Source organism: Salvelinus namaycush, chromosome 8, assembly GCF_016432855.1.
Source record: "Salvelinus namaycush isolate Seneca chromosome 8, SaNama_1.0, whole genome shotgun sequence".
Lineage (NCBI taxonomy): Eukaryota > Metazoa > Chordata > Actinopteri > Salmoniformes > Salmonidae > Salvelinus > Salvelinus namaycush.
Genome location: NC_052314.1, coordinates 52,346,195 through 52,371,006, shown reverse-complemented (window position 1 = coordinate 52,371,006; position 24,812 = coordinate 52,346,195). Strand labels below are relative to the sequence as shown.

Below are 24,812 nucleotides of genomic sequence, written 5' to 3'. Positions count from 1 at the left end.
TTAAACTAACAAACTCAATGTCTGGGCACTCTTGTCGAGTTTCTCATACTATGTCATGTTATTTGTAGATGATTGTGTGGAACCAGTTGGATGATTGGATGGATTGTAGGCTACAATGCTGTTTTCTCAAAGAAAAAAACTGAAGGTGACGCTACTGCATCTCTTCGGTATGTGCCCCTTGATTATTGTGACTGTGGTTGTAGAGACTGGAGACAGCTGTGTTTAAACTCATTTGTGACACCTTTAGACATTTTTCCATGTGATACAGAAATGTCAAATATATATACATGTATATAGGTAAGCTGTACATGTAGGCTTATTAGTGTTATTAGTTATGTTCCCAAATGTAATTACTATATCTGCAGGCTTGGCTACCTGATGCTTTATACAATGTTATGGGACTTCCACTGTTCCAGGCGTAGCGTACACCCTCAAGTTACACAACTGATATAAAAGGAGACATCGACCCATTTGATAAGGTTGTAGGGAGATTTTCTGTGCAAAAGCAATTAGACAAGTATAGCCGCAGAAAGCAGTATGATGGTGGGGGCTGGGCGCTGTTTTTGTTAGTTTTTTTCCTTTTTTATTTTTCAGGGGGTGCTATAGCACCCCTATTTCGCATGGCTATGTTCACAAGCGTTGATGGCTACACCTAACAACAGTTGTGTAAAGAAAATTGTGCAGACAAACTCTCTGTTGTATCTCATAGAGAAAGCGAAGTTGATCAACTTGAGTAACTCAAGGTGACTTTGTTATCTATTTCTCTGGGACTAAGGATCTGACTGCAACTAATTTGCCTCTTATTTGAATGTTGGGCTTGAACGTGAGCTCACACACGTCATTCCCCTCTGTGTTCAGGATGGAGAAGAGAGAGCATTTCCTCTTGGTAACAAGATTTTATCAACTCACTGCATTAGATGTTTGTCCAACTTGCCTAAAGCGCTGATCTTGAACAACCTACCTTTTCTGAAACTGTAACATGAACAACTGTGTTTATGATTTGTATGATGTTTTAAAACATTATTGTCATGATAAGAACTAGAGTTGGTCATGGTGTTGTATCATTGAATGACAATGAGCCCAGGTCCATCAACAAAATGAAGAACCCCGTTTCTCAAATGTTCAGCGCCTGTTTCCTGGACACAGATTAAGCCCTGGACTAAAAAGTATGCACAATGTAATATCTCCATTAAAATAGTATTTTAGTCCAGGACTAGGCCTAATATGTGTCTGGGAAACAAGCCCTCAAAGTATTTAAGATGTAGTGTGAGAAGGAAACAATGTGGGTTTTCAGGTTTTGGTTTTGTCTGTCAGATCTATCTTCAGTTCCTTGACTGAGGTGCTTGTGAACTATTAAGGGACTGTAAGTTATTTTTAATGAGGGATACCTGGAGAACATCGGACCTCTCTGAAATGAAAATGGATGACCCTTCAGTAACATATATTTTTACACTCCCTGACCGCTTGAAAAAAGACAATTGACCCTCCTCTGTACCCAAAATGAAACAAAGTGGATAGCAGAGAACATGCCTACCGTTTTATCCTCAATCCATGGACAGACCAGAGCCTTTAGATATGTAGTTTTAGAAACTGGTCTTCATTTTGTAAGCATTAGCCTACATGCCAAAGTTGTCAGAAGGTTGTGGATTCACATTCCACCGCGGACAAGAGTAGGAGGGAAAAGATCTCCATTATAATAAAAGCACTGCATGAATCTATCATCTTATTTGAATTCTGAGAAGAAATTGCCTTTTATAAACACATTTTATGCAATTCTACTTCATTTTACATGACTGGAGACAAGCATAATCTTTTAATATCACACCAGAGCAAGACAATGAATGAGCGCCTGCTGCAGCACCAGAGAGGTTGTGATTTCAATACAGGCTGTTAAAAAAGAGGATTAGGAACAGTGCTAACAGAGTAAAATGAACCAGTTACATCTGAAGTATCTAATCGTCGAATTTGAGAAAAATACATTTGTTTTAACACAGAGCCGCATATCATCAGGTAGGCCTACAGTATATGCACTTGTAACTTGTATTACACTCAGGAAACTATCTACTAATTTATTATATTTCATTCCATGTTATTGTTGTTACAAAATAGATTTGTGTTGACTGTGGGCATGGGAATATAAGAGCATTTGCTATGCTAAATTAACAAACTAGGCATGCATAGCTCACCACATGATACTCAAACCAAAGACTGGACAAACTCGTGTTAATTCAAAGGCACTGTAGAATGACTGTATAGCTTAAATAGCCCTGCAATAACCCCCAAACAAGAAGCAGGTGAAACCAATAAAGACATAATCAACAGAAAAAAGAAAATGGAATCGGTGGCAGCTAGTAGACCGGTGACGACGACCGCCGAGCGCCGCCCGAACAGGAACAGGAGCCACCTTCGGTAGAAGTCGTCACAGTACCCCCCCCCTGACGCGCGGCTCCCGCAGTGCGCCAACACCGGCCTCGAAGGCGACCCGGAGGGCGGTGCGCAGGGCGATGGAAATCACTCAGCAGTGATGGAAATCCCTCGATGTCCAGAGGGGGCGGAGGGACCTCCGGCACCTCACCTTCCTGCAGGGGACCAGCTACCACCGGCCTGAGGAGAGACACGAGGGGTTAATACGATAGTAAGTAGGGAGCTGTAACCTATAACACACCTCGTTTATCCTACTCAGGACTTTAAATGGCCCCACACACAGCGGCCCAAGCTTCCGGCAGGGCAGGCGGAGGGGCAGGTTTCGGGTCGAGAGCCAGACCCTGTCCCCCGGTGCGGACACGGGGGCCTCACTGCGGTGGCGGTCAGCGCTCCTCTTCTGCTGCCCACCAGCTTGTTTAAGTGATTCCTGGACGGCTTCCCAGGTCTCCTTTGAGCGCTGCACCCACTCCTCCACCGCAGGAGCTTCGGTCTGGCTCTGATGCCACGGTGCCAGGACCGGCTGGTAGCCCAACACGCACTGGAAAGGCGACATGTTCGTGGAGGAGTGGCGGAGTGAGTTCTGAGCCACCTCCGGCCATGGGACATACCTTGCCCATTCTCCTGGCCGGTCCTGGCAATACGACCGCAGAAACCTACCCACATCCTGGTTCACTCTCTCCACCTGCCCATTACTTTCAGGGTGAAAATCCGAGGTCAGGCTGACCGAGACCCCCAGACGCTCCATAAACGCCCTCCAAACTCGGGACGTGAACTGGGGACCCCGGTCAGAAACGATGTGCTCAGGCACCCCGTAGTGCCGGAAGACGTGGGTAAACAGGGCCTCCGCAGTCTGTAGGGCCGTAAGTAGACCGGGCAACGGGAGGAGATGGCAGGACTTAGAAAACCGATCCACAACAACCAGGATCGTAGTATTCTCCTGAGACGGGGGAAGGTCGGTGAGAAAATCCACCGACAGATGAGACCACTGCCGTTGTGGAACGGGGAGGGGCTGTAACTTCCCTGTAGGCAGGTGTCTAGGAGCCTTACTCTGAGCGCACACCGAACAGGAGGAGACATAAAACCTCACGTCCTTCACTAAAGTGGGCTACCCGTACTTCCCTTTAACTTCTTTGATATAGGGGGCAGCATTTTCACTTTTGGATGAATTGCGTGCCCATAATGAACTGCCTCCTACTATGTCCCAGATGCTAATATATGCATATTAGTATTACTATTGAATATAAAACACTCTGAAGTTTCTAAAACTGTTTGAATGATGTCTGTGAGTATAACAGAACTCATATGGCAGGCAAAAACCTGAGAAAAAATCCAAACAGGAAGAATTCTGAGACTGGTCAACGTTCAACTCATCGCCTATTCAATTCCCTGTAAGATATGGATCTGTTTGCACTTCCTACGCCTTCCACTAGATGTCAACAGTCTGTAGAACATGGAATGAAGCCTCTAGTGTGATGTGGGGCCGGATGGGAGGTGTTTCAGTCATTGGTCTGGCAGAAGGCCAGTTCCTGGTCATGCGCTTTCCTCATGATATTGCCTTGCGTTCCATAACTTCTACAGACACAAAGGAATTCTCCGGTTGGAACGTTATTGGATGATAACAACATCCTGAAGATTGATTCTCTACTTAGTTTGACCAGTTTATTCGACCTGTTATATAACTTTTTGAAGTTTTCGTCCGAGTTCGCCTGCATCACTGTTCCAAGATGGCATTGCAGTTCAGACGTCATTTTGTCCTCGTATTGTCGTGTCCTGTATATATATATATATATATTTACACCTTTCTTCGCATATCTTTATATATTTTATTATCCAGGAACTCAACTAGAAAAGCTTTCCTGCAACCCGCCTCACCAATTACAAAAAAAAAAGTATTATTTACCTCAAATCTGAAAATCCACAGTGGAAGCTAGCCAGAGGCTAACCAGAAGCCGGCCAGAAACTAGCCAGAAGCTAGCCGGAAGCTACCCAGAAGCTAACTAGAAGCTAGCCAGTAGCTAATCTGAAGCTGCCCAGAATTTAGCCGGTTTGCTGGCTAGCGTTGGTGTTTCAGCTGCCCACGTTTTGTGGTCTTCAGATATTCCTTTAGCTCGATAATCTATCGGCACTTTTGTGCAACGCGACTCGGACCGGAGCATACCGGGCCTATTTTTCTCAGTGTCCCCGAATTTCAGCCGTAGGCTCTGGACATTTGCACCTTGATTTAGCAGCTAGCTAGCTGCAAACCGTGTGACTATTGGCTTACGTCGATCCCGGAGCAAACTTAAATTATTCCGGAGCTAGCCAGCTGAGGAGTTCCATCAGCCATTCCTGGGCTACAGTCACCTATCCGGACCCGTTTTTTTGTTTTTGTTTTTTGCTGCAGATGCGGAGCCCCATCGGGCCTTTACGACTGACTGCCGACGTTATCTGCCCGAGGGAGTTATCCAACTGGCACCTCCGTCGCAACGTTACCTGAACGCTCATCTGGGGCCCGCTAATCGTTAGCTGTCTTATCGGCTGCTATCTGAATAAGTATATCGGACAATTTTTCTTGGGTCACTATATCTATTTTGCCAATTGGATTGATCCCCTCTACCACACGGAACCCCACTAATCTACCGACGGAAACGCACGAGGTGTCTAAAAATAGACTTCCATCCTATGCTATCTTGCTACCGATAGCCATCTACCCGGCCAGCTGTCTGGATCGCCGTGACCCCAACCAACCTCTACTCACTGGACCCTTATGATCACTCGATTAAGCATGCCTCTCCTTAATGTAAATATGCCTTGTCCATTGCTGTTCTGGTTAGTGTTTATTGGCTTATTTCACTGTAGAGCCTCTAGCCCTGCTCACTATACCATATCCAACCTTTCAGTTCCACCACCCACATATGCGATGACATCACCTGGTTTCAATGATGTTTCTAGAGACAATATCTCTCTCATCATCACTCAATACCTAGGTTTACCTCCACTGTATTCACATCCTATCATACCTTTGTCTGTACATTATTCCTTGAAGCTATTTTATCGCCCCCAGAAACTTCCTTTTACTCTCTGTTCTAGACGTTCTAGACGACCAATTCTCATAGCTTTTAGCCGTACCCTTATCCTACTCCTCCTCTGTTCCTCTGGTGATGTAGAGGTGAATCCAGGCCCTGCAGTACCTAGCTCCACTCCTATTCCCCAGGCGCTCTCTTTTGATGACTTCTGTAACCGTAATAGCCTTGGTTTCATGCATGTTAACATTAGAAGCCTCCTCCCTAAGTTTCTCTTGTTCACTGCTTTAGCACACTCTGCCAACCCGGATGTTTTAGCCGTGTCTGAATCCTGGCTTAGGAAGACCACCAAAAATTCAGACATTTTCATCCCTAATTACAACATTTTCAGACAAGATAGAACGGCCAAAGGGGGCGGTGTTGCAATCTACTGCAAAGATTACCTTCTGTTTTACTATCCAGGTCTGTTCCTAAACAATTTGAACTTCTACTTTTAAAAATCCACCTCTCTAAAAACAAGTCTCTCACCGTTGCCGCCTGCTATAGACCACCCTCTGCCCCCAGCTGTGCTCTGGACACCATATGTGAACTGATTGCCCCCCATCTATCTTCAGAGCTCGTGCTGCTAGGCGACCTAAATTGGAACATGCTTAACACCCCAGCCATCCTACAATCTAAGCTTGATGCCCTCAATCTCACACAAATGATCAATGAACCTACCAGGTTCCACCCCAATTCCGTAAACACGGGTACCCTCATAGATATCATCCTAACCAACTTGCCCTCCAAATACACCTCTGCTGTTTTCAACTAAGATCTCAGCGATCACTGCCTCATTGCCTGCATCCGTAATGGATCAGCGGTCAAACGACCTCCACTCATCACTGTCAAACGCTCCCTGAAACACTTCAGCGAGCAGGCCTTTCTAATCGACCTGGCCGAGGTATCCTGGAAGGATATTGATCTCATCCCGTCAGTTGAGGATGCCTGGATATTTTTTTTAAATGCCTTCCTCACCATCTTGAATAAGCATGCCCCATTCAAGAAATTTAGAACCAGGAACAGATATAGCCCTTGGTTCTCTCCTGACCTGACTGCCCTTAACCAACAGAAAAACATCCTATGGCATTCTGCATTAGCATCGAACAGCCCCCGTGATATGCAACCTTTCAGGGAAGCTAGAAACCAATATACACAGGCAGTTAGAAAAGCCAAGGCTAGCTTATTCAAGCAGAAATTTGCTTCCTGCAACACAAACTCAAAAAAGTTCTGGGACACTGTAAAGTCCATGGAGAATAAGAACACCTCCTCCCAGCTTCCAACTGCACTGAAGATAGGAAACACTGTCACCACCGACAAATCCACTATAATTGAGAATTTCAATAAGCATTTTTCTACGGCTGGTCATGCTTTCCACCTGGCTACCCCTACCCCGGTCAACAGCACTACCCTCCCCTCTGCTACTCGCCCAAGCATTCCCAATGTCTCTTTCTCCCAAATACAGTCAGCTGATGTTCTGAAAGAGCTGCAAAATCTGGACCCTTACAAATCAGCCGGGCTAGATAATCTGGACCCTTTCTTTCTAAAACTATCTGCTGAAATTGTTGCCACCCCTATTACTAGCCTTTTCAACCTCTCTTTCGTGTCGTCTGAGATTCCCAAAGATTGGAAAGCAGCTGCGGTTATCCCCCTCTTCAAAGGGGGGGACACTCTTGACCCAAACAGCTACAGACCTATATCTATCCTACCCTGCCTTTCTAAGGTCTTCGAAAGCCAAGTTAACAAACAGATTACCGACCATTTCGAATCCCACCATACCTTCTCCGCTATGCAATCTGGTTTCAGAGCTGGTCATGGGTGCACCTCAGCCACGCTCAAGGTCATAAACGATATCTTAACCGTCATCGATAGGAAACAATACTGTGCAGCCGTATTCATTGACCTGGCCAAGGCTTTTGACTCTGTCAATCACCACATCCTCATCGGCAGACTCGACAGCCTTGGTTTCTCTAATGATTGCCTCGCCTGGTTCACCAACTACTTCTCTGATCGAGTTCAGTGTGTCAAATCGGAGGGTCTGTTGTCCGGGCCTCTGGCAGTCTCTATGGGGGTGCCACAGGGTTCAATTCTTGGACCGACTCTCTTCTCTGTATACATCAATGATGTCGCTCTTGCTGCTGGTGAGTCTCTGATCCACCTCTACGCAGACGACACTATTCTGTATACTTCTGGCCCTTCTTTTGACACTGTGTTAACAACCCCCCAGGCGAGCTTCAATGCCATACAACTCTCCTTCCGTGGCCTCCAATTGCTCTTAAATACAAGTAAAACTAAATGCATGCTCTTCAACCGATCGCTGCCTGCACCTGCCTGCCTGTCCAACATCGCTACTCTAGACGGCTTTGACTTAGAATATGTGGACAACTACAAATACCTAGGTGTCTGGTTAGACTGTAAACTCTCCTTCTAGACTCACATCAAACATCTCCAATCCAAAGTTAAATCTAGAATTGGCTTCCTATTTCGCAACAAAGCATCCTTCACTCATGCTGCCAAACATACCCTTGTAAAACTGACCATCCTACCAATCCTCGACTTCGGTGATGTCATTTACAAAATAGCCTCCAATACCCTAACCAATAAATTGGATGCAGTCTATCACAGTGCCATCCGTTTTGTCACCAAAGCCCCATACACTACCCCCCACTGCGACCTGTACACTCTCGTTGGCTGGCCCTCGCTTCATACTCGTTGCCAAACCCACTGGCTCCAGGTCATCTACAAGACCCTGCTAGGTAAAGTCCCCCCTTATCTCAGCTCGCTGGTCACCGTAGCAGCACCTACCTGTAGCACGCGCTCCAGCAGGTATATCTCTCTGGTCACCCCCAAAACCAATTCTTCCTTTGGCCGCCTCTCCTTCCAGTTCTCTGCTGCCAATGACTGGAACGAACTACAAAAATCTCTGAAACTGGAAACACTTATCTCCCTCACTAGCTTTAACTTCTTCTGGCTGCAGCCCGACACCGGTACACTTATGACAACATCCAGCTCAAGTGCAGGGCGCGAAATTCAAAAGATATATTTTTTTAATATTTAACTTTCACACATTAACAAGTCCAAGACACCAGATGAAAGGTGCACATCTTGTGAATCAAGCCAACATGTCCGATTTTTAAAATGTTTTACAGGGAAGACACAATATGTAAATCTATTAGCTAATCACGTTAGCAAAAGACACCAATATTCTTACTCCATCAGTTTATGACTCCATCAGTAGCTATCACAAATTCGGACAAATAAAGATAAAAATAGCCACTAACCAAGAAACAACCTCATCAGATGACAGTCTGATAACATATTTATTGTATAGCATATGTTTTTTTCGAACAATTTGCATATTTCAGGTATAATTCATAGTTTACATTTCAGCTACAATCAGAAATTGCACCGAAAGCAGCCATAATATTTACAGACACCAACGTTAAATACCTAATTACTCATCATAAAACATTTCTGAAAAATACATAGTGTACAGCAATTGAAAGACAGGCATCTTGTGATTCTAGACAATATTTCCGATTTATTAAATGTTTTACAGCGCAAACAAAATGTAGCGTGATATTAGCATAGCCACAATAGCCAGAAACACTTGGGCGCCCACGACCAGTCAACATGCACGACAGATAATAGAAATAGCATCATAAAATGTTTCTTACTTTTGGTGATCTACCGTCAGAATGTTGGATAAGGTGTCCTTTGTCCAGAATAGTCGTTGTTTTGATCTGGAACGGCAAATATCCCTCTTCATATAGCATTCATATAGCATGGGCACTTGCCAAGTGACACGGATTACTCCAACGTCAACAAAGTTAGAAAACGGAACACGGCAAAACTCCCGAAAAAGTTTCAATAATCTGATTCAACTATATTGAAAAAACATACGTTACGATGATATGGTGACATGTATCAAATCAAATCTAAGACGGAGATGTTCGTATTTCATAACGACAGCTAAACAGAAGCCATATCAATGTCCTCTTTCGCGCGCTCCAGAAACAGGAAATGAACGGTCACGTCAAACAAAGACCTTTTATTCCACCTCTGACCAAGATAGACACGAAATTTCTTCTCTCACCGCATCTTGACAACCAGGGGAAGGCGTAGGAAGTGTTTGTAGACTCCTACGTCACACGCCCATGTATAGGCATGCAGTTGAACAGAGCATAGATTTCTGACATTTCACTTCCTGGTCAGGAAAAGTGCTGCAGAAGGATTTCTGTTTCACTCAGAGAAATAATTCAAACGTTTTTAGAAACTAGAGAGTGTTTTCTATCCAATTGTAATAATAATATGCATATTGTACGAGCAAGAATTGAGTACGACGCCGTTTGAAATGGGCACATTTCTTCTGGCTACTCAATACGCCCCCTGCAGCCATAACAGGTTAAGCACCAGCTGTCAGAGCAGCTCATAGATTACTGCACCTGTACATAGCCCATCTATAATTTAGCCCAAACAACTACCTCTTTACCTACTGTATTCATTTATTTATTTTTGCTCCTTTGCACCCGATTATTTCTATCTCTGCTTTGCACTTTCTTCCACTGCAAACCAACCATTCCAGTGTTTTTTTACTTGCTATATTGTATTTACTTCGCCACCATGGCCTTTTTTAATCTTTTTTATTTATTTATATATTTTGTTTGCCTTCACCTCCCTTATCTCACCTCACTTGCTCACATTGTATATAGACTTATTTTTCACTGTATTATTGACTGTATGTTTGTTCTACTCCATGTGTAACCATGTGTTGTTGTATGTGTTGAACTGCTTTGCTTTATCTTGGCCAGGTCGCAATTGTAAATGAGAACGTGTTCTCAATTTGCTTACCTGGTTAAATAAAGGTGAAATTAAAAAAATTAAAAAATCTGCGCGAGCGTTTGGACATGTGCACTAAACATGCTAGCAAAAGTAGCTACTTAAACATAAGTAATGGACATTATCGAACAAAACAACGATTTATTGTGGATCTAGGATTCCTGGGAGTGCATTCTGATGAAGATGATCAAAGGTAAGGGAATATTTATGATGTAATTTCGTATTTCTGTTGACTCCAACATGGCGGAGAAATGTTGTTATTTTTGAGCGCCGTCTCAGATTATTGCATGGTGTGCTTTTTACGTAAAGTTTTTTTGAAATCTGACACAGCGGTTGCATTACGAACAAGTGCATTTTTAATTATATGTAAAACATGTATCTTTCATCAAAGTTTATGATGAGTATTTCTGTTATTTGACGTGGCTCACTGCAATTTCTCCGGAAATATTGGAGGCATTTCTGAACATGGCGCCAATGTAAACCGCGATTTGTGGATATAAATATGCACATTATCGAACAAAACATAAATGTATTGTGTAACATGATGTCCTATGAGTGTCATCTGATGAAGATCATCAAAGGTTAGTGATTAATTTGATCTCTATTTCTGTTTTTGTGACTACTATCTTTTGCTGGGAAAATGGCTGTGTTTTTCTGTGGCTATGTACTGAGCTAACATAATCGCTTGGTGTCCTTTCGCCGTAAATCCTTTTTGAAATCAGACATGTTGGCTGGATTCACAAAATGTGTAGCTTTAATTTTGTGTCTTTCATGTGTGATTTCATGAAAGATTGATTTTTTTAGTAATATATTTGAATTTGGCGCTACATTTTTTCAGGCTTTTGGCCAAGTGGGACGCTACCGTCCCACATATCCCAGAGAAGTTAAGACCCCGCACCGTCCTCTCAATACCCGGATGACCCGAAGAGGGTAGCGTATTGGCCCACCGAATCAATTAGTCACGAACACCAAGGGGCACGTACTGAAGACCCGCTGGACACTGTGGGGGCGCAGGTTCCAACCGTAACGCCCGCTCGATGTCCGCGTCCAACTCCCATACCACTGGTGCCACCAGACATGAAGCTGGAAGAATGGGAGTAGGATCGATGGACCGCTCCTCGGTGTCATAGAGACGGGACAGCGCGTCAGCCGTAGTGTTAACTTCTTCGGGGCAGGGGGCAGCATTTTCACTTTTGGATAAATAGCATGCCAAAATTCAACTGCCTGCTACTCATCCCCAGAATATAAGATATGCACATTATTAGTAGATTTGGATAGAAAACACTCTGAAGTTTCTAAAACTGTTAGAATCATGTCTGTGAGAATAACATAACTTATGTAGCAGGCAAAACCCTGAGGACAAACCATTCAGAATTTTTATTTTTTTGATGTCACTGTCTTTTCAATGAGTTTTGTTAGAGACACCAGATTTCTAAGGGACTTGCTTGCAGTTCCTACCGCTTCCACTGGATGTCACCAGTCCTTGGAAATCGGTTGAGGTTATTCCTTTGTGTAATGAAGAAGTAGGGCTATCGTAAATGAGGGTCACATTAAGTGAATTGTTTGAGTGAGGCACGTTATGAAAAAAGTTGCGTCAGTTTGTTTTCTTTTTGTATTGAACACAGATCATCCCGTCTTCAAATTGATCGATTATTAACGTTTAAAAATACCTAACGTTGTATTACAAAAGTGGTTTGAAATGTTTTGGTAAAGTTAGTGTTGCCTGCAGTGTTGAAATATGCTACTCTTTGTTTACTGTTGTGCTATCATCAGATAATAGCATCTTGTGCTTTCGCCGAAAAGCCTTTTTGAAATCTGACATGTTGGCTGTATTCACAACGAGTGTAGCTTTAATTTGGTATCTTACATGTGTGATTTAATGAAAGTTTGATTTTTATATCATTTTATTTGAATATGGGGCGCTGTATTTTCCCTGGCTATTGGCCAGGTGGGACGATTGCGTCCCACCTGCCCCAGAGAGGTTAAGGGAACCTGGTCTATAGGAGATGGTGAACCTAAATCGAGTGAAAAACATGGCCCACCTTGCCTGATGAGGATTCAGTCTCCTCGCTGCCCGGATATACTCCAGATTACGGTGGTCAGTCCAGATGAGGAAAGGGTGCTTGGTCCCCTCAAGCAAATGTCTCCACACCTTCAGAGCTTTTACCACAGCTAACAATTCCCGGTCCCCCACGTCATAGTTTCGCTCCGCCGGACCGAGCTTCTTCAAAAAGAAAGCGCAGGGGCAGAGCTTCGGTGGCGTGCCCGAGCGCTGTGATAGCAAGGCTCCAACCCCAGCCTCGGAAGCATCCACCTCCACTAGGAACGCCAAAGAGGAGTCCGAATGAGCAAACACGGGAGCGTCGGTAAACAGCGCCTTCAGACGACTAAAACCTCTGTCCGCCGACCACCGTAAACGCGCCCCCCCTTCAGCAGTGAGGTAATGGGAGCCGCCACCTGCCCAAAACCCCAGATAAAGCTCCGGTAGTAATTGGCAAACCCTAAAAACTGCTGCACCTCCTTTACCGTGGTCGGAGTGGGCCAATTACGCACGGCTGTAACTCGGTCACACTCCATCACCACCCCAGGGGTGGAAATGCGATAACCCAGGAAGGAAACGGTTTGTTTGGGGAACACACATTTCTCAGCCTTGACGTACAGGTCATGCTCCAGCAGTCGCCCAAGTACCTTGCGCACCAGAGACACATGCGCAGCGCGTGTGGCTGAATAGATCAGGATATTATCGATGTATACCACCACACCCTTCCCGTGCAGGTCCCTGAGAATTTCGTCTACGAAGGATTGAAAAATGTCTGGAACATTCTTCAACCCATACGGCATGACGAGGTACTCATAATGGCCAGATGTGGTACTAAACGCAGTCTTTCACTCATCTCCCTCCCGGATAAGCAACAAATTATACGCGCTCCTGAGGTCCAGTTTAGTGAAGAAGCGCGCTACGTGAAATGATTCTACCGCCGTAGCGATGAGAGGTAGCGGGTAACTAAACCCCACTATGATGGAATTTAGACCTCTGTAATCAATCAATGCACGGACGCAGACCTCCCTACCTCTTTTTCACAAAAAAGAAACTCGAGGAGACGGGTGACGTGGAGGGCCGAATGTACCCCTGTCCCAGAGATTCAGCGACATATGTCTCCATAGCCACTGTCTCCTCCTGTGACAACGGGTACACGTGACTCCTGGGAAGTGCTGCGTTACCTGGAGGTTTATCGCGCAATCCCCTCGTCGATGAGGTGGTAATTGTGTGATAGCCAAATCGGCATATTCTGAGGGAATGCGCACAGTGGAAACCTGGTCTGGACTCTCCACCGTTGTAGCACCGATGGAAACTCCTCTACACCTACCTGAACACTCCTCTGACCACACCTGGAGAGCCCCCTGCTTCCATGAAATCTTAGGATTGTGACTAGCCAGCCAGGGAATCCCCAGCACCACCGGAAACGTAGGTGAATCAATAAGGAAGAGACTAATCCGCTCCCCATGATTCCCCTGCGTTACCATGTCCAGTGGAACCGTGGCCTCCCTGACCAGCCCTGACCCTAACGGTCGGCCATCTAGAGTGCACGGGGAAGGGTTGATCTATCGGCACCAGCGGAATCCCTAACCTAAGAGCGAGTCCGCGATCCATAAAGTTCCCAGCTGCGCCTGAATCAACTAGCGCCTTATGCTGGAGAGAAGGAGAAATCCAAGGGAAAGAGATTAGTAAAAACATGTGACCAACAAGGAGCTCTGGGTGAGTCTGGTGCTGACTCACCTGGGGTGACCGAGAAGTGCTCTGCCTGCCCTCGACACCCAGACGAGCTCCTCCAGCACCGATCGGCAGTGTGTCCTCTCCGACCACAACTGGTGCAGGAGGAGCCTCCTCCTCCGGTTCCCCTCGATGCGCCCCCCCCCCCCCCTAACTCTATATGTATTGGAGCGGAAGGGCCGGGAGGTGGAACTGACAGAACCCGTTCTGGACGCCCGCGGGCAGCTAGCAGGTTGTCCAGTCCGACTGACATATCTATGAGCTCGTCGAGGGAGAGGTGTCCTGACAAGCTAGCTCCCTGCGGACATCCTCCCGGAGGCTCCCGGAGGCTGGTCCGGAACTCCAGCGCAAAGTCCTGCGTGCTCCTCTTCTCTTGCCGAAGGTGGAACAGCCGTTCGCCCGCTACACTGTGCTTCCATTGCAATGTACAGAGCGTACTGCAAGTTAAGAAAGATTACGTTTGATAGTTATGATAACAACAATAATGATAATAGTAAATAATAATAATACTTCCCCAGGAATATATTTCAGGATGTAGAAGACATCCCCCCCAAGAAGTCACAGCATGTCACATCAGCGTCCAGCTCTGCAGGAGTTTGTAGTGTAAAAACTGTACAAAATAGGTCCCAAAAAGTGTCAAGAATAATTAACAAGAAGAAGTATGAGCAATAACAATAGTGTGCTTTGCATGCTGCAAGCACAGAAATAATAATAACTTTTCATATGTTATAACAGAAAATAGGACTAATATAACATACTGAATAGCTAGCATCTTACCATCAAAACAAACACCCCACAGTTGTTTGAGAAACCTTGCTTTGGTCGGCCCTGTGGTTTGAACAAGGTGCAATTTTCAATATATGAATGACAATCAAATGGTACAGTTCAGCGGAATAATTTAACCTGTTATGGCTGCAGGGGGCGTATTGAGTAGCCAGAAAAAATGTGCCCATTTCAAACGGCGTCGTACTCAATTCTTGCTCGTACAATATGCATATTATTATTACAATTGGATAGAAAACACTCTCTAGTTTCTAAAAACGTTTGAATTATTTCTCTGAGTGAAACAGAAATCCTTCTGCAGCACTTTTCCTGACCAGGAAGTGAAATGTCAGAAATCTATGCTCTGTTCAACTGCATGCCTATACATGGGCGTGTGACGTAGGAGTCTACAAACACTTCCTACGCCTTCCCCTGGTTGTCAAGATGCGGTGAGAGAAGAAATTTCGTGTCTATCTTGGTCAGAGGTGGAATAAAAGGTCTTTGTTTGACGTGACCGTTCATTTCCTGTTTCTGGAGGGCGCGAAAGAGGACATTGATATGGCTTCTGTTTAGCTGTCGTTATGAAATACGAACATCTCCGTCTTAGATTTGATTTGATACATGTCACCATATCATCGTAACGTATGTTTTTTCAATATAGTTGAATCAGATTATTGAAACTTTTTCGGGAGTTTTGCCGTGTTCCGTTTTCTAACTTTGTTGACGTTGGAGTAATCCGTGTCACTTGGCAAGTGCCCATGCTATATGAATGCTATATGAAGAGGGATATTTGCCGTTCCAGATCAAAACAACGACTATTCTGGACAAATGACACCTTATCCAACATTCTGACGGTAGATCACCAAAAGTAAGAAACATTTTATAATGCTATTTCTAATATCTGTCGTGCATGTTGACTGGTCGTGGGCGCCCAAGTGTTTCTGGCTATTGTGGCTATGCTAATATCACGCTACATTTTGTTTGCGCTGTAAAACATTTAATAAATCGGAAATATTGTCTAGAATCACAAGATGCCTGTCTTTCAATTGCTGTACACTATGTATTTTTCAGAAATGTGTTATGATGAGTAATTAGGTATTTGACGTTGGTGTCTGTAAATATTATGGCTGCTTTCGGTGCAATTTCTGATTGTAGCTGAAATGTAAACTATGAATTATACCTGAAATATGCAAATTTTTCAAAAAAAAACATATGCTATACAATAAATATGTTATCAGACTGTCATCTGATGAGGTTGTTTCTTGGTTAGTGGCTATTTTTATCTTTATTTGTCCGAATTTGTGATAGCTACTGATGGAGTCATAAACTGATGGAGTAAGAATATTGGTGTCTTTTGCTAACGTGATTAGCTATTAGATTTACATATTGTGTCTTCCCTGTAAAACATTTTAAAAATCGGACATGTTGGCTTGATTCACAAGATGTGCACCTTTCATCTGGTGTCTTGGACTTGTTAATGTGTGAAAGTTAAATATTTAAAAAAAATATCTTTTGAATTTCGCGCCCTGCACTTGAGCTGGATGTTGTCATAAGTGTACCGGTGTCGAGCTGCAGCCAGAAGAAGTTAAAGGAATATCTAACCTGAACATCATCCACACCAAAAGTCCTCCAATGTCCAGGGGACAAGATCCGAGCAATGTTTCTGTGAACACAGTGTATGTGAAAGTAAAGAAAAAGTACAATTCAACAGCTTTTTATACTCCAGCATGCATAACAGTTTTGAACACTGTTGGAGCTGAATTAGCCCAAGTATTTTTTACAACATGTATGTCACGCCCTGACCATAGTAAGCTGTTTATTCTCTGTCTTGGTTGGGGCGCGATAGTGATTTGGGTGGGTCATCTAGGTGAAATTGTATTTCTATGGGATCTTGTCTACAGTTAGTTGCCTGAGTGCACACCAGTAGCTTCACGTTTCGTTTGTGCTTTATTGTTTTGTTTTGGTCAGTTTCGATTTATTAAAAATATGTGGAACTCTATGCACGCTGAGCCTTGGTCTATTCATTTCAACGAACGTGACAGAAGATCCCACTAAAACGGACCAAGCAACGTGGCCAGGAGGAATGGACATGGGAGGAAATCCTGGATGGAGAAGAACCCTGGACGCAGGCCGGAGAGTATCGCTGTACAAGGGAGCAGTTGGAGGCAGCGAGAGCGGAACGGCGACGATACGAGGAGTTAGAACAACGACGGAAGCACGAGAGGCAGCCCCCAATTTTGGGGGGGGGGGGGAGGGGCCCACGGGGAGATTGGCGGAGTCAGGGTTTAGACCTGATTCAACTCCCCGTGTGACCGGTCAGGCACCGTGTTATGCGTTGATGCGCACGGTGTCTCCAGTGCGCATTCACAGCCGGGTGCGCTCTGTTCCAGCTTCCCGCTGTTGCCGTGCTAGAGTGGGCATTCAGCCAGGACGGATTGTGCCGGCTCAGCGCTCCTGGTCTCCAGTACGTCTCCTCGGTCCAGGATATCCTGCGCTGGTTCTACGTACTGTGTCGCTAGTGCGCCTTCACAGCCCAGTGCGTCCTGTGCCAGCTTCCCGCACTTGCCGGGCTGGAGTGAGCATCCAGTCAGGAAGGGTTTTGCCAGCTTTGCGCTCTAGACCTCCAGTGCGCCTCCATTGTCCAGTGTGTCCTGTGCCTCCTCCCCGCACTCGCCCTGAGGTGCGTGTCATCAGCCCGGTGCCACCTGTACCGGTCCCACGCATCAGGCCTCCAGTGCGTCTCCACAGCTCAGTACGTCCTGTGCCTCCTCCCCGCACTCGCCCTGAGGTGCGTGTCATCAGCCCGGTGCCACCAGTGCCGGCACCACGCATCAGGCCTCCAGTGCGCCCTCACAGTCCAGAGCTTCCGGCGACGGTCGGTGGTCCGGAGCCTTCAGCAGGGGTTCTCAGTCCAGAGCCTCCTGCGACGATCTACGGTCCGGTTTCTCCGGCGACGATCCACAGTCTGGAGCCTCTGGCGACGAACCACGGTCCGGAGCTTCCGGCGATGCGCCCCGCACTGGAGCCGCCCCCGACGCCCTGTGTCATCCATCATAGATGCCCACCCGGACCCTCCCCTATTGAGTCAGGTTTTGCGGTCGGAGTCCACACCTTTGGGGGGGGGGGGGGGGGGGGGGTACTGTCATGTCCTGACCATAGTAAGCTGTTTTTTCTCTGTGTTGGTTGGGGCGTGATAGTGACTTGGGTGGGTCATCTAGGTGAAATTGTATTTCTATGGTGGCCTGATATGGTTCCCAATCAGAGGCAGCTGTTTATCGTTGCCTCTGATTGGGGATCATATTTAGATAGCCATTTCCCCATGGTTATTAGTGGGATCTTGTCTACAGTTAGTTGCCTGAGTGCACACCAGTAGCTTCACGTTTCGTTTGTGCTTTATTGTTTTGTTTTGGTCAGTTTCGATTTATTAAAAATATGTGGAACTCTATGCACGCTGCGCCTTGGTCTACTCATTTCAACGAATGTAACAATGTATGAGTTTTGCTGTACCAGAAAATGTATTTTTGACTGCAAACACACCATTTCTCACATCAATGCACTCATATGCCAAAAATCTTTCCTTGGACACTGTTTCAAAACAATCTGTATGCTTTCTTCGTAAATGTGTTTTGAAGTTTTTTCTTATTTAACTTCAGTTTGCAGTGTGGAAAAGTTACAATGACTTTTGACCTGCCATGTATGTTGGGACCAGGGGATGTCATTATTGTATATACAATGTGTAGGCTTTGTAGACTCGCTATGTGTAACTAAGGGAATGGCATCAACAATACACATTTAGAGCCAGCCAAACAAAACAAGGCATTGAAGAAACACAGACATTCAACAATGAAATCAATTACATAACTGTACATGGAAACCTAGGCTTACTGCTCATGTAGGCAATTCTGTCCAAATAAGATTACCTCGTTGTGAGCAATTAGCTAGCTCAGGTGCAAATGGGTGCTATGCTAACATCAGTGCGGTAGTTGGTCATATAAAAACATACCACTACACTGGTATAACATGAATATTACAAAATACTTTATGCATAATGACAGTCTTACTTACTTCCATGGTTTATATTTTTATCCATGTAGGTTAGCTTAGGTTCGATTTAAGATTCGCTTTCGTTCACGTTGATACCTTCAACGTTTACCTCAACTTGGGTGACCTTGAAGGAGACGGGAAGAGTTCGGGTTAAACGCGTTTGACTCCGCCCACATTGAGCCCGGCTCCGACGTTTGACTCCGCCCACATTGAGCAAAGGCCCCGAACTGCACACTGCAGTCAGGGCTTCTCGAGGAACTTGGGCTAAATTGAGGTACTTGTCCAATAAGAAACACCTGCTTTTTTTCAGTTGCAAAACTTTTTGATACGTTTTTCTATGATGTGAACTAATGCAAATATATTGTAAACGCATTCGATGTGGCAGCGCCGCCTGTAACGGCAGATTTCCTTGGCTCAGGTCTCCTACCTAGCTTAGCCACACACCCCGTGTGCCTCCCCCCAAGAAATTATTGGGGCTGACTCTCGGGCTTCCAACCGCGCCGCCTCCTCATACCAGCGCCTCTCTGCCTTCGCTGCCTCCAACTCTGCCCTGGGACGGCGATATTCCCCTGGCTGAGTCCAGGGTCCTTTGCCGTCCAGAATCTCCTCCCAAGTCCATGAATCCTGTGTCTTTTGCCGCTGCTGCTGCTGTCCTTTACCACGCTGCTTGGTCCTTGGTTGTTGGGTGATTCTGTAACGGCAGATTTCCTCCTCTTCGTCTGAAGAGGAGGTGTAGCAGGGATCGGACAAAAGCGCAGCGTGGTTAGTGTTCATCATGTTTAACAACGACAAAAAAGGAGAACACTACAAAATACAAAAACAACAAATGTGGAAAACCGAAACAGTCCTATCTGGTGCATAGACACAAAGACAGAAGACAACCACCCACAAAACCCAACACAAAACAGGCTACCTAAATATGGTTCCCAATCAGAGACAATGACTAACAACTGCCTCTGATTGAGAACCATATCAGGCCAAACAAGAAACCCCACATAGAAACAGAAAACATAGACTGCCCACCCCAACTCACGCCCTGACCATACTAAAACAAAGAAAAACCAAAAGAACTATGGTCAGAACGTGACACCGCCACAACATATTGAAAAATACTGGGACAAATGCTGTCTCACCAAATGTTTTTCTGTGGCTCAGGTTTATAATCTACCTGACAGATAGGACCAGTCCAGTTTCTTTGATATTAGGAAAGGTGTCCAACAGGTTGATTTTAGGTCCTGTATGTCTTACTGTCTATATATAATATATTGGTCTTTCTGCAAAAAAGATTAACATACTGTATGCAGATGACACTGTTGTGTATACAGTTGTGGCCAAAAGTTTTGAGAATGAAACAAAGTTTGCTACTTCAGTGTCTTTAGATATTTTTGTCAGATGTTACTATGGAATACTGAAGTATAATTACAAGCATTTCATAAGTGTCAAAGGCTTTTATTGACAAATACATGAAGTTGATGCAAAGAGTCAATATTTGCAGTGTTGACCCTTCTTTTTCAAGACCTCTGCAATCCACCCTGGCATGCTGTCAATTAACTTCTGGGCCACATCCTGACTGGTGGCAGCCCATTCTTGCATAATCAATGCTTGGAGTTTGTCAGAATTTGTGGGGTTTTGTTTGTCTCTTGAGGAGTCTCTTGAGGATTGACCACAAGTTCTCAATGGGATTCAGGTCTGGGGAGTTTCCTGGCCATGGACCCAAAATATTGATGTTTTGTTCCCCGAGTCACTTAGTTATCACTTTTGCCTTATGGCAAGGTGCTCCATCATGCTGGAAAAGGCATTGTTCGTCACCAAACTGTTCCTGGATGGTTGGGAGAAGTTACTCTCGGAAGATGTGTTGGTACCATTCTTTATTCATGGCTGTGTTCTTAGGCAAAATTGTGAGTGAGCCCACTCCATTGGCCGAGAACCAACCCCACACATGAATGATCTCAGGATGCTTTACTGATGGTAGTTCTCACCTTGTCTTCTCCGGACAAGCTTTTTTCCGGATGCCCCAAACAATTGGAAAGGGGATTCATCAGAGAAAATGACTTTACCCCAGTCCTCAGCAGTCCAAACCCTGTACCTTTTGCAGAATATCAGTCTGTCCCTGATGTTTTTCCTGGAGAGAAGTGGCTTCTTTGCTGCCCTTCTTGACACCAGGCCATCCTCCAAAAGTCTTCGCCTCACTGTGCGTGCAGATGCACTCACCACTGCCTGCTGCCGTTCCTGAGCAAGCTCTGTTTTGGTGGTGCCCCGATCCCACAGCTGAATTAACTTTAGGAGACGGTCCTGGCGCTTGCTGGACTTTCTTGGGCGCCCTGAAGCCTTCTTCACAACAATTGAACCACTTTCCTTGAAGTTCTTGATGATCCAATAAATGGTTGATTTAGGTGCAATCTTACTGGCAGCAATATCCTTGCCTGTGAAGCCCTTTTTGTGTAAAGCAATGATGATGGCACGTGTTTCCTTGCAGGTAACCATGATTGACAGAGGAAGAACAATGATTCCAAGCACCACCCTCCTTTTGAAGCTTCCAGTCTGTTATTCAAACTCAATCAGCATGACAGAGTGATCTCCAGCCTTGTCCTCGTCAACACTCACACCTGTGTTAACGAGAGAATCACTGACATGATGTCAGCAGGTTCATTTGTGGCAGGGCTGAAATGCAGTGGAAATGTTATTTTGGGATTCAGTTCATTTGCATGGCAAAGAGGGACTTTGCAATTAATTGCAATTCATCTTATCACTCTTCATAACATTCTGGGGTATATGCAAATTGCCATCATAAAAACTGAGGCAGCAGACTTTGTGAAAATTAATGTGTCATTCTCAAAACTTTTGTCCACGGCTATTTGGCCACTGTTGACCAGGCTTTTTCGGAGCTGCAATCGGCCTTTGTATGCATTTAAAACCAAGTACATGATGTTTCCAATTCTCCTAAAAATGTATCTGGATGGTGCCCACATTGATCGCGTCCCACTTATAAATATCTGGACATCTGGATTGACTAAAAGTTATCTTTTAAAAAGCTTATGGAAATAAGCGTCTGACCCTTTTTTTCAATTTTCATCTAAAATGGCATGAGCAAATCAAACTGCCTGTAGCTCAGAACCTGAAGCAAGGATATGCATATGCTTGATACCATTTGAAAGGAAACACTTAGAAGTTTGTGGAAATGTGAAATTAATGTAGGAGACTATAACACTTTAGATCTGGTAAAAGATAATACAATTAAAAAATATATATTTTTTGTACCATCGTTGAAATGCAAGAGAAAGGCCATAATGTATTATTCCAGCCCAGGCGCAATTTAGATTTTGGCCACTAGGTGGCAGCAGTGTATGTGCAAAGTTTTAGACTGATCCAATGAACCATTGTATATCTGTTAAAGATGTTATATCAATACTGCATGATTGGTTTATTAATGCATTTTCATGTTCATAATTGTGCACTCTCCTCAAACAATATCATGGTATTATTTTACTGTAATAGCTACTGTAATTTGGACAGTGCAGTTAGATTAACATGAATTTAAACTTTCTGCCCATATCAGATATGTCTCTGTCCTGAGAATTTATTTTGCTACTGACACCCTCATGCTAATCACATTAGCCTACGTTAGCTCGAACATCTCTGGGGGACACCGATCCCGTAGAGGTTACTTAGTTGAGAATAAAATGGGCTTCTTCTTTGTAAATAGATCATGCCTCTCCTTGAACAGCAGAAAGCAGATAATTCAGTCAGCTTTCCTGCCAGTACTAGACTAAGATGACACCATTTATATATGAGTGCAACTGCCACTACACGGAAACCATTAGATTCAGTTTAGAACAGCACACTTTGCTTTATTACAAATCATTGCATTTTATATCAGTCTTCTTCTTCTTCTTATTATTTTATATGAGTCTTATCAGTCTTGTAGATCAAATCACTGCTCTCTTTTTGTTTATAAAGCCCTCTTGTGCAAACTTCTGTCATTCTTTAAAAGCTTACATTTATTTAACTAGGCAAATTCAAATGTTCAATGATTTCCTAGGAACAGTGGGTTAACTGCCTTGTTCAGGGGCAGAATGACAGATTTGTACTTTGTCAGCTCGGGGATTTGAACTGGCAACCTTTCAGTTATGGCTATGGTTAGAGCATACCTTCCAGTTATGCTCTACCCACAAGGCTACGCTGCCACCCCAAATACTTGTTAATCTAACTGCATTGTCTGATTTACAATAGGCTTTACAGCGATAGCGTACCATGCGATTGTCTGAGGACGGCGCCCCACATCAACATATTTTTCAACCAGCACAGGCTTCACAAAATCACAAATAGCGATTAAATAAATCACTTACTTTTGAAAATCGTCCTCTGTTTGCAATCCCAAAGGTCCCAGCTACAACATGAATGGTCGTTTTGTTTGATAAAATCCTTCTTTATATCCCAAAAAGTCTGTTTAGTTGACGCCATCGATTTCAGGAATCCACTCGTTCAACATGCAGACAAAGGAATCTAAAAAGCTACCGCTAAACTTCGTCCAAACAAGTCAAACGACATTTCTATTTAATCATCAGGTACCCTAAAATATAAATAAACTATAATATTTCATACGGAAAGTAGTATGTTCAATAGGAAAGTCAAATTACTAAGCACACATCCTCTTCCTTGCGCGCCGAAATACTGATATTGTTCCAGTGGTCTCTATACAAAAACTCAAAATTCTTACTCATTTTTTAAGAAACAAGCCTGGAACCTTGAACAAAAACTTTTGACATCTAGTGGAAGCCATAGAAATTGCAATCTGGGAGCCAGAATTACATAGGATCCATAGCTTTCTATTATAAGAGCCTGGGACCTCAAAAAATAAATTCTGGCTGGTTTTCCTTCGGATTTTTGCCTACCATATCAATTATGTTATAGTCTCAGACATTTTTTGAAACTTCAAAGTGTTTTCTATCCAATGATACCAATGATATGCATATCCTGGCTTCTGAGTGGCGCAGCGGTTTAAGGCACTACATCGCATTGCTTGAGGTGTCACTACAGACCCTGGGTCGATCCCAGGCTGTGTCACAGCTGGCTGTGTCACAGCTGGCTGTGATTGTGAGACCCATGAGGCGGCACACATTGACCCAGCATCGTCCGGGTTAGGAGAGGGTTTGACAGGCTGAGGTTTCCTTGTCCCATCACGCTCTAGCGACTCCTGTTCCGGGCCTGATGCATGCGGCTGGCTTCCGTGTTAAGTGGGCATTGGAACAAGAAGCAGTGCGGCTTGGCTGGGTCATGTTTTGGAGGACGCACGGCTCTCAACCTTCACCTCTCTCAAGTCCGTATGGGAGTTGCAGCGATGGGACAAGACTATAACTACCAATTGGATACCAAAAATTTGGGGGGGAATAAAGGTGTATGTCTCGCGGACCGGATTGAAGTGCCCGGCGGGCCGTACTTTGCCCCCCATTTACTCTACATGGAACCCAAAAGGGTTAGACTGAGAACCAAAAAGGGTTTTACCTAGAATCAAAAAAAGTTATGCTATGGGGACAGCCGAAGAACCCTTTTGGAACAGTTTTTCTAAGAGTGTGTACAAACAAATTCGTAGAGCTACCAGTCCTGTCATTTCTTTCCTAACTGTCTTTCCCAACTGTCATCAGGCCTTTACAGTTTTTCTCGATTGCTAAGACACTTTCAATTAAACTTTTAATGACACATCATAACCATAACCATTAGGTTATGACACATCATAGCAAATGCTAAGCAATTTTTTTTGCAAAACAGTAATCACAACTCTCTACAAAAGAAGCAAAATTCAGTTGATTAAATCATGTCAAACTAAATTAAAACATTTGGTCACAGCTGATATAAATGATTCCCATGATTGTGAACTACTTCTGAACATGTGCAAAACTTCTTTGCACAATTGTTCAGTCAGCAATCAGTCC

At 44.4% G+C, this 24,812-nt stretch overlaps 1 protein-coding gene across 1 annotated transcript in view; it reads left to right on the top strand.

Annotated features, from left to right (window-relative positions):
- The first annotated feature begins 21 nt into the window (after positions 1–21).
- Positions 22–24,812, top strand: part of LOC120051962 (leucine-rich repeats and immunoglobulin-like domains protein 1) — a 28,932-nt gene continuing 4,141 nt past the window's right edge. Inside the window, exon 1 of the mRNA XM_038998841.1 lies at positions 22–167. Within this exon, the coding sequence (XP_038854769.1) occupies positions 116–167 (52 nt within the window). The 5' untranslated portion in view covers positions 22–115. The remainder of the gene's footprint in view (positions 168–24,812) is intronic.